General features: G+C 34.9%; 1 protein-coding gene and 1 non-coding gene across 2 annotated transcripts; one reads left to right on the top strand and one right to left on the bottom strand.

Annotated features, from left to right (window-relative positions):
- Positions 1 to 3219: 3219 nt before the first annotated feature.
- TRNAG-CCC lies at positions 3220 to 3290 on the top strand. Its single transcript has one exon. It is a non-coding gene; the product is annotated as a tRNA-Gly (tRNA).
- A 596-nt stretch (positions 3291 to 3886) lies between these two features.
- LOC109239347 (luminal-binding protein 4-like) lies at positions 3887 to 8684 on the bottom strand. Its single transcript, XM_019405898.1, has 8 exons — positions 8498 to 8684; positions 6722 to 6989; positions 6419 to 6633; positions 6096 to 6338; positions 5292 to 5771; positions 5029 to 5183; positions 4829 to 4911; positions 3887 to 4727 (listed from the first exon to the last, which is right to left on the bottom strand). The coding sequence occupies exons 1-8, from the start codon at positions 8556 to 8558 to the stop codon at positions 4232 to 4234; spliced, it is 2001 nt and encodes a 666-aa protein (XP_019261443.1). The 5' UTR covers positions 8559 to 8684; the 3' UTR covers positions 3887 to 4231.
- Positions 8685 to 11446: the final 2762 nt, after the last annotated feature.

Here is an 11446-nt window from a genome sequence, read left to right as displayed (position 1 = left end):
TTCTGCAAAGTTAGTACCAAATTTTGTAAATGAGAATTATTTGTATTACCTGGATCCGTTTCTCGTGGTTCGCTGGGGGTTCCCTCATTTGTAGAATTAACAAGGCTAGAACGTGGATTCTCCAATGTATTGTTATTAGGTGTAGGTGTGGGTGATGCAGCAGGTAACCGGCTAACTAGAGCTTGAAGAGCTTGGCTAACCCGTGCATCAATTATTTTTTATAAAGCTTCATCTGGTCCCTCAAAATGTTCAGATTGTCCTTGCTCGTCAGCATGAGATTCTGGTGCAGGAGTACCTTCACGAGATTGATGTGGTGAATTTTGAGGGGAAGGAACTACGTTAATGTTGTGTAAATCTCCTTGATTCTGATGGATTTGATTTTCATCAGCATTATTGTTGTTGTTGTTGTTGTCGTTTGACATGATGATAACAATAAATAAAATGTAACTTAAAAAGGAATAGATTATCAGATTCCCGGTAACGGAATCAATTTGTTTAATCAAAAAATAGAATTTCGGTTAAAACTAGAAATTAAGAGAAAAAATCGGGTTACTGATAATCAGGAGACGAAAAGAGTAAGAAATTTTTGAGGATAATAAAGCAGTAAATAAGTTTGTATTTCAATGTAATCTCAATGATTTTTCGTGTCCCTACAAATGCTGAGACCTCCTCCTTTTATAGTTGATTTTTCTAGGAAAAGGTATAATGCCTTAGCCTTAAAGAGGCAATTATGAGCATTAAATGACATTAAATGAAACGTTACACAATCATTCCTATTCAATACGGATTCGCTAACGTATTTGACATTTAATACTGAATTTAGACTCCTTTATGCCATCAGATTCATATCTTCAATTTCTTCTGACCTCCTGACTTTAATTAAGTTAAATAGATACGAGACTCGTATCATTTGAATAGCATCTCGTGCCTATTTAACTTGCTTCTCCTCGTATCTGATATCGCCCGTGCCTCTTAACTGATCATCATGTTTTGACCATTTGACCAGTCCACGTGTCATGCCACGTCACCTTCAATATAAATTCAGTTTTTTCCCTATACATAACTGATACGCTATGTTTAAGGTATGTTGCATTTCCTCTTTTTTATGATTTTGTGTAAAACTAGTAAATATAGGTATATAAAGTAATTAACAAGAAACCTAAATAAAAATAGTAAATAGATTTCTATTATAGTATAGTTAGGTAAAAATTCCATTAATATTTAGTCTGACTTAATACGTGCATTAGTTTTCAAAACTAGCTGTGGGAATTGATGTGTATATTAAAGTCCATTCCTTTTGACTTGCATTGGAAGACATGCAATGTACCTCATAATTAGGGCAGAAAGAGAGAAAGGGGGAATCCGATGGATACCTTCTTTGACAAACTTTTTCACAAACTTTTTTAAGGATTGAAAAATTATAATTATAAATAAAATATTATATAAAAATATAGAATTTCATATCAACAAGCTAAAATTAGTTGGACCAATAAAAAAAAAATTCCAATATTTTCATTAGAGATATTTTTCTGGAAAACTCTACTTCAACAACGTTTATAAATGAAATACTTCATACAAGAAATTCCTTTATATTTGTCTGCCTAATACTCTTTGATGACAAGTAAAGAACAAATTAAGAATACAAGTTAGTAGGTGTAAAAATACCTCTACATTCACTATTTTTTCACTATTTTATTGTAGAGATTAATCCAAGATAAACTAAAGCCTCACTTAGAGTAATTCTGAAAAAAGAAGTTTTAAGGATTTTTTGGAGCTACCACAATATTTATAAAGCAAAAAAGTTTGTATAACATTGGAACTCTTACGAAGTATAACTTCATACAACTACACCTCAATCCTAAATAAGTTATGAATCGGATAAATGAATCATTATTGACCATGTTTTTTCTCGATGATTCATCATGAATTGACTAGTTTTATACTAATTGTTAGCCTACCACAATCCTTGTCCATTACCTGAGCTTGTGGCCGACAATCTGAGCAAGCTCAGATAGGCAAAGTTACGAAGTATACCTTCCTAAATTCGAAAAACAATTTACGGCTTATTTTGCATGGACTCTCCAAAATAATACCGCATCCATATTGGATCCTCCAAAAATATATTACTTTTCAAGGCTCCGGCACGCATTCAACGACAGTCTCGAAGAGTCCGAGCAACATAGTAGACCACGACAGTTTTAAAAGATACAGACTTACAAAATTGAAGATTTCAGCTAACTGTCATCCTACGATAACCCCTTTCCATTACCCGAGCTTGTGGCCGACAATGTGAGCAAACTCAAACAGGCAAAGTTACTAAGTATACCTTCCTACATTTGAAAAGGGCACGACAACATCATGTATATATTGGTTATGTTCAATTATCTAGAATGAGCTAATATTAATTTGAAGTATACTAACTAGAAGAAAACCTAAAACTAAACACTGAAATTCAAATTAATGGCATAAAAAAAATCAGAAAATAATGAAGGGAAAAATTAAATCATGTTTCTATGCTAAAATACTTTGGTATATAAATATCATTTTTGCTAACAAAGAAAATTACATATTTTGCAGAAAATTCCAAATTTGACTTGTTGTTCAATAAATAATATAAATGAGTAATGACCTCGTATCTTTTTTATGGGAGGCATGTATTCTTTAATATCTACAGAAATTCTTTTAAAAGAATACTAAAATATCATACTTAGGATATGAATCTATAGCCGAAAGTAATTTTTAAACTCGTTTACCCACTTCAGTCGATTTTCTTCATGGTGATATGTGGGACTCAATTGTTTATATAATTGGACGTAACCTAGCTATATACATACTTCCTCTGTTTTAATTTGTTTGTCCTACTTTAACTTAGTACAAATTTTAATAAAGAAAAATAAGACTTTTTGAACACATGTGGTCTTAAATGTGTTATAATATTTGTGTGGCTATAAAATTTTTGAAACTTGTTATCTTACTTGTGTGGTTATAAAAGCTTCCTATTTAAAAAAATATAAGAATGCAATAATCTTTTTAAAACGGACTAATAAAAAATATGGAGGGAGTAATATTTATCATTTACTTCCAACGATTTAGTGGCATATGGTTATTACAGACAATGAGAAGGAACTAACCTAGTAACTTAGGATATTTGAAGCATATTACATTATTATAAATAGTAATATAGGTATATATTGATTTCTCGAATGTTGGAGTCAAGAAGCGCATCTAGTGTAGTGGTATCATAGTACCCTCCCACGGTACTGACCGGGGTTCGATTCCCCGGATGCGCATCATCTTTTTCACATTTTCTTAATTTAACTGTTTCTCCAGGTCTTCTCGCTCTTATTATTCTGTTTCACGTTTGTACTCTTTATTGTATAAGCTCCTTAGGGTATGAGAGTGTCAAGTCAATGTAGGTAGCTGTTGTATCTTTTTGTCATCATCAGTTATACTACCTTTAAATATTTACTGCGTAATTATAGTTCCAGAGTTATAGTCATCTTGCATGTGCTTGTGTTACTGCTTCTTTTTGCATTTTTTCTTGTGCCGAGGGTATATCGGAAACAGTCTCTCTACTTTAGGGGTAACGTTTGCATACACATTACCCTCTTCAGTTCCCACTTGTGGGATTTTACTGGGTTTGTTGCTGTTGTAGTCTCTATTATGTATGGAGTACAAAAAACAACCCCATAAGTGGCCAGCTAAGTAAATTGCTAGAATATATCAGTTAAGTTTGATATCATAAAGAGGTATTCGGTTTGTGAAAGCCAGTACAAAGGACTAAAAGGAGTCCTTAAAAAGTTTTTGCCTCTTACAATAGGTTTTCTTTTACAAAGTTTTGAACGGCCTTCAATTAATTTTGTGGGATAGGCAACTAGAGAAATGAGCTTGATGCTGATAAGAGTTATTATAAAATCAACTAATGGAAAAAGGACATTACAACTGACAGCAAAATGAAAACTTGTCACGTTAAACTTCATTCTGAATTTAATTCCGTTAAAATAAACTAATCTCAGAAGTTCTAAAACAGATCGAAGCAGAATACAAGTTTAATAGAGGAAACATCCTTTCGTAAGTATCTTCACCTCGAAAGACCAAGCGACGGGATGCCTCTTCCCACATACTTAAACAATGACAAAACTTACAACTTACACTAAACTCGTCTTGGTCTATCCTGTATCCTCATGTTTTGCCTCTTTTCAGTGGTGTCAATGGCAGTGTTAAGTTAAACCTACAGTTCATCATGTCCATCTTCTTCTTCTGCTGATGAACCACCTGAGGCTCCACCTGATCTTTGATAAACAGCTGTGATGATTGGATTGCATACTGCCTCGACCTCTTTCAGCTTCTCCTCGTAGTCCTCTTTCTCAGCGCTTTGATTGTCATCCAGCCACTCGAGGGCTTCCTTTACGGCTGTCTCAATTTTCTCCTTCTCATCCGACTCGAGCTTGTCAGCAAGCTTGTCCTTGTCGTTAATCTGGTTTTTCATGTTGTACACATAGGTTTCAAGACCATTACGGGCATCAATCCTCTCCTTCACCTTCTTGTCTTCTTCAGCAAACTCTTCTGCCTCACGAACCATTCTTTCAATCTCTTCTTGGCTTAAGCGGCCCTTGTCATTTGTAATGGTAATCTTCTCTGATTTACCAGTACCCTTGTCTTCTGCTTTGACATTCAAAATACCGTTTGCATCAACTTCAAAGGTAACCTCAATCTGAGGTGTTCCCCTGTTCGAACAATAATCAGAATACCATATCAGATCACCCCATCAAAGTGCAAAAACTCACTAATGAATAAAGAACATGCAAAAAGATGGTATGCTACAAACCTTGGAGCTGGAGGAATTCCAGTCAGATCAAAATTTCCAAGGAGCCTGCAGTCCTTAGTAAGACTCCTTTCTCCTTCATAAACCTATCATCAAATATGGTACATAACTCTGTTAGGTTCTGAGCATCGGAAGCATACATTAAATAACATTTCTTAAATGGCAGATAGCAAAATTATCAGAATTTGCGGCAAAGACAGTACCGAAATGGTGACAGTGGTCTGCTGGTCTTGGTAAGTAGTGAAGACTTGAGACTTCTTGGTTGGGATGACAGTGTTCCTAGGAATCAATTTGGTCATCACACCACCAACAGTTTCAATACCAAGGGTGAGAGGAGCAACATCCAGGAGAAGGATATCTGAACAAATTAAAAGGTATATGTCACAATCAACCACTAAAGAAGATATAATTCATCATTATCTTATCACCAAACAGTCTAGAGCATAAAAATCTATGGAGAAGGTACCTTTAGTTTCGTCACCACCCTCTCCGCTTAAGATACCACCTTGAACAGCAGCACCATATGCAACTGCCTCATCAGGATTCACACCCTTGTTAGGCTCCTTTCCATCAAAATAGTCCTTCAGGAGCTGTTGCACCTTTGGAATTCTAGTGCTTCCACCAACAAGAACTATCTCGTCAATTTGGTTCTTCTCCAATCCAGCATCTTCCATTGCCTTCTTCACGGGTCCCATTGTCTTTCTGAATAGATCATTGTTCAACTCCTCGAAGCGAGCACGGGTCAGTGGTTCAGAGAAGTCAGTACCATCGAAAAGCGATTCGATCTCAACTCGGACCTGGTGTTGGCTACTCAATGCCCTCTTGGCACGCTCAGCTTCTCTTCTTAGCTTACCAAGAGCTCTGTTGTCCTTGCTGATGTCCTTCCCATGCTTCTTCTTAATCAATTTGATAAAGTATTCCATAATCCTCTGATCAAAGTCCTCACCTGCAAGAAAAAACAGATCGATCAAACCAAAATCTTGCAAACAATCTGACCCATAAATGACAGTTCTAATCCTTCCACATTGAAATGATGACCTATGTTGGTTCATTCATGTGTTAGCACAGTTCATGAACCCAATATGAGACTTAAGCTAACATAACAGTCAAATGAAAGCAGCCCAATTACAAAATCCTCTTTCCATTTACTAGTATCAAGTTGTTTGCTAAGATGAGCCCAATCCAGCAAATAGTAGAATCAGGGTACGTTTGGAAGTGAGAGATTAGTATTGAAAATAATATTGTAGACCACATAACGCAAGCTCCTTACCTCCAAGATGGGTGTCTCCATTTGTGGACAGAACCTCAAACACACCATTATCAATAGTCAGGACACTGACATCAAATGTCCCACCACCAAGGTCAAAGACGAGAATGTTCTTCTCACCACCTTTCTTGTCCAATCCATAAGCAATGGCTGCTGCTGTTGGTTCATTAATAATTCTTGCAACATTTAAGCCAGCAATAACACCGGCATCCTTTGTAGCCTGCCTTTGCGCATCATTGAAATATGCTGCAAAGTACAAAGAATATAAGTCAACTGAAAAAGAAAAAGAAAGTCAGAACGCACAGATTTATTAAATCACAACATACCGGGAACAGTTACTACAGCATCTTTAATTTTCTTTCCAAGGAAAGCTTCAGCTGTCTCCTTCATCTTTATCAGAATCATTGCACTGATTTCCTCAGGACTAAATACCTTAACTTCTCCGTCCTTGATTTTGACTTGTATGTAAGGCTTCCCATCCTTGTTCACGATCTTGTATGGGACAAGCTTCATATCCCTCTGAACTTCCTTGTCCTCAAACCTAAAAATTAGATAGAGCATCTATAAGCACAATATAATACACAAGCTTAATGAACCATACTACTAATTAACCGAGGGCTGTCCATTACTTTCTTCCAATAAGCCTCTTAACGTCAAAGATGGTTCTTTCGGGGTTGACAGCCGCCTGGTTCTTTGCTGCCTCACCAATTAACCTCTCACCGTCGGTGAACCCAACCCATGATGGCGTAATACGGTTTCCCTGGTCATTGGCTATAATCTCAACATGACCATTTTTATAAACTCCAACACAAGAATAGGTAGTCCCAAGGTCTATTCCAATAACTGTTCCTAGTTTGGTTGCCTCCTCTTTGGCAATCGAAAGTGCAGAAAGACAACCTGTTGCAGAAAGCGTATGCCATTAGCAACACTAAACAGATTTGACTTGTCTTTGAAAAACCACACCCGACAGGACAGAAGATAATATAACAAAAAAGGGTCATGGAAGCTAGATTAGCTAACACATAAAGCCAGCAACTTTTGCCAAATTAACTGTCATAAAACATTTTCATCCCAAAATCATTAAATCAAGCTTACAAATCTGGGGTTATATACAGCTAAACTTGCCTTTGAAGTAAGCCTGTCTAATTAATATCCTAAATAACTCTTGAAGATTATGAAATCAGTATAGGATATGGGATGGCATACGAGAAAATCAGCTACTTGATTTAAAATGATTCCTAGAGTCAAAAGACAAAATGCATATTGGCGGAATGTTCACCAAAATTTCGTTAATTGGCCCTCTCAAAAAGCAGATGGATCACCGGTGTTGTCAAAGGCTCATTTAAGGCACGCTTAAGCCCTGAAGCTCAGAAAAGCTCAAGGAGGGCGCTTCGCCTCGCTTAAGCTGCGCTTCAGTGTAGGTAAGCCACTAAGGCGTGCGCCTCAATGCCCATGAGTTCTATCTTGAACTAAACGGTACTAAACAACAAATATTATCAGCAAATAAGTGTACTAGTTGCTGAAGAAAACATTAGGAGTGAATTTGTTTCTTTTTGCTTGAAGTACATATGTATTTTTATTTTTATCCTTAGTTGCGCCTTTTTCTACAAAAGCCCGCACTTCAGTTGCGCTTTGCGCTTAAAGCCCCAATCGACCCGGAGCGCTTTTTAGAGCTTTTCGCTTTTGACAACACTGTGGATCACAAATGAGAAATCATCTAATCATTAAAATGCCATTGCCTTGAAACTATATTTCACCTCGACGTATCATGAAAAAGAACAAAAGTAGTCCTCAATCTAAAAGTTGAAGGAGAACATGATATAGTAGACAGTGAATGTACAAAACCTACTCTAGAAACTGATATTAAATACTTCCTCCATTCCAATTTATGCAACACTATTTCCTTATTAGTCCGTTATTTCATTTAAAACTTCTCATTTTACCCTTTAATGAGTAGGTAAACAAAGGTTATACCATGTTTAAGACCATAAGTTTCAAAGGTTTTCCCTTTCTTTCTTACATAACCTCCATGTGGAGTTTGTTCTTTGTGTTGAGTCAAACTATGTCACTTAAAGAGCATAAGATTAGTACATTCACCAGATCTAGAAATTAATATAAAACCTACAAATCTAAGAACAAACCCATTACGATATCTCAATCAAGAACTCCTATTCCAAATTAGTTTTTTTGCTTTGTTTTTTTGGATATTTTGAGAATGATAACAGTCTGATCCAAAGTAGTTGAGCTCAGCTATAACATAACCGATCCAGATTACGACACATAATGATAATTGCAGCATGTCAACAAACAGAATATAACATGATAATTCATTCTAATCAAAGAAAAAATAAATAAAAAGAGCAACAGATCTAGATCTAAATACGATAAATGTTGCATTTTTTTACCGAATAAAACGATTGCTAGCACCACCAGAGAACTGCTCCGCCTCCAGTAGCCGCCACCCATGGCTTCAACTCTATTATTCAAAATTCTAAATAACAAAATTCTTCGATCTTTCTATACAATTTTGCTGAAATATTAAAGAGAAAATTTATATAGTGTGTCACAGTGGTAGGAGGAGAAAGATTTGATTAAGGTCCCCGCCAGGTGAGGAGGTATTTATAGTGTTGGAACGTGATAGTGACCCGTGGGTCTTCGGGTCAACCCGTTTAGTTAGTTGCTTTGTTGGCGTCATTACTGATGACATGGACCAATAAGAATTGGAGGTGGAGTTATTGCACCAATGAAAATTGAGCTTGCGCTGGGATGATCTAAGCCTTTTTTTTAAAGTACGGCCACGTGTCGTGCATGTGGTGGATGATTTTTGATTATTTTCATTCGATTCGATTTGGAAATGTGTTTTTTAGTAGACATGCAAAAATGTTGTTTAGATTATTTCTTAATTAATTACACTTTTCGTGTCAATTTATTTGTATACTTTTTTTTAATCTGTTAAAAATAATATCATAAGTACTATTTTTTATATTAGTTAGTTTATTTAGTTCGTACATTCGTATTTTATCTTTGGTAACACTCTCATATATAAATTATATGACATATTTAAGATCACAAGATTAAAAGAGTATTTTTAATATGTTATATATACTTTTAATATAAAATCACAAGATTCAAGAATTTTTTTCACATTTTAAATTTTATATCCAAACAAGTTACGACATAAAATAAAACGTGTTATGAAACAATAAAAGAAGAAGAAGAAGATTGCAGAGAAAAGTACAGAGTGAGAATTCTTATTGACTTTGAGATGAATTACAATGGAATAGAACCCTCTATTTATAGGGAAAGGGTGACTTAGCCACCAAGCAATGAACCCTAGAATCTCTCTAAATATAGACATTCACCATAAATAGAATTCTATTTATAACACTCCCCCTGAATGTCTATTCAACAGATAATGTGCCTCGTTAAAACCTTAACTAAAATAAAAACCTGTGGGAAAAAAAATTCTAGAAAAGGAAAAAGAGTACACATATCTAATAATACGCCTTTTGGTTGCCTCGTTAAAAACCTTGCAAGGAAAACCCAGTGCGACAAAACCTTGTAAGGGAAAAAGAGTGCAACGCGCATTAACTCCCCCTGATGAGAGCATCAATTCACATCCTTGAGTCTTCGCATCCCAAACTTGTGCACCATCTTCAAAAGATCATTGGTAGAGATTTGATAAACAAATCAACCATATTAACTTGAATGAATTTGTTTCACCTTGAAATCATCATCCCTAATAGATGTATTGTCTTCATATGATCTTGTTGGAATGAATATCATAATATCATGCATATAGTTATAGCAAGATATATTTGTGCACAAATTGCACTGAGGATGTAGTACTTCATGACCATGAATTCTATATGCTTTAAACAATTTAAATCCTTCAGGGATTGTTAAGTCATATAAGCCGTATAATAGACTTTAGATGCATATCAAGTTTTCATGTCATGCTAGACATATAAGATATCAAAAACTGATTACAGATATCATTGGCTTTATATTTTTAAGTGTTTGAACTACATGTCCAAAACTACATGTCTTTCATATGAATCCAATTCTACTTGAATTGTTTCTCCGGACTTAAGATCCTCATATATATTTAGCGGTATCATAGATGTCGTCGACAAACATTTTATATCAGTTTCAATATTTTTTCATAGAGACATAATATAGAGATCTCTTCATTCATATTTTCAGGTACTTGAATCTCTCATGAGATTTAATGAAGTGTTATGTCATGTGATCTTCTAGATCACTTGCCTCCTTTACTATGATCATTTTGATCATTTGATCATCTTCTTTATCAAGAAGTTTATTTGAAACCGATTTGTCTATATGCTTTAAGCGTACCATAGACTTTGTCCTTCTAGGACTTAATATGAGCATTTGCAATGAGAATATAGTTACTTTCTTTGGGTAAGCGAATGTGTCTGGCATGCTTTGCAATAAATTGCACATGAATTATCCTTTTATGAACTTCAAGTTCATATTATTTTATTCGGGGATCTAGATGTATAAATGATAATTCATTCCATGCGACTTTTTCTCAACTGTTGTATCTTGTCTCCCCCTCATGTTAGAAAAACTTACTTGTTTCCTCAACTTTGAGAACCCATCTTTGTGCGTTATGGTGTTAATCAAAATATACACCGCACATCAATTATAATAAGATGAAATTATTTGGTTCCTGATCCTGAACCACTTGTGAGGGGAGAATGTAATATACTTTCGTATATAACCTATATCAAACTGATATAGATAACTTTGTTCTCATAAGCAATTGTTTAGCTATTAAGTAGAGGCACTTAATAAATCATTTTGCTAAACCAACTGTGATGTAAACCAAATTATCAAGATGAACTTCTTGAATAGAAAATCTGGAAATTATGCTCGAAATTAAATTATTGAGCAAGTTACCTCGCAAAACACCATGTTGCGGGTTATTAATAATCGCACATGTAACCATCTCACAAACGCATCTTATGTGGTATACATGGCAGGTGAATGGGTCCATATTCACCTTTGATATTTCCAGCATTCATGGGATTCAATCCCAATTTTAGTTGGTATATTAATTAATGAGAACATGCAATATAAGAGAATTCGTAAAGAACTTTCTAGTTCTTTAATATTTACCCATGTGAATTCTCTTTTATTTTTGCATATCATACTTAAATTGATATGGGTAAACCAATTATGCCAACTGAATAAATTATCAATATTGATAAACTTCATATTTACACCATAACGTGTGCAATTATCAATAAACTCCAAGTTTATTATGATATGGATTTTTATATCAATAAACATTCACTTTATTGTGGTATACTTTTATTTGTGTAGTA

Source organism: Nicotiana attenuata, unplaced genomic scaffold, assembly GCF_001879085.1.
Source record: "Nicotiana attenuata strain UT unplaced genomic scaffold, NIATTr2, whole genome shotgun sequence".
Taxonomy (NCBI): domain Eukaryota; kingdom Viridiplantae; phylum Streptophyta; class Magnoliopsida; order Solanales; family Solanaceae; genus Nicotiana; species Nicotiana attenuata.
The sequence above is the reverse complement of the archived record's forward strand: the minus strand, read 5'-3'. Positions and strand labels throughout refer to the sequence as shown.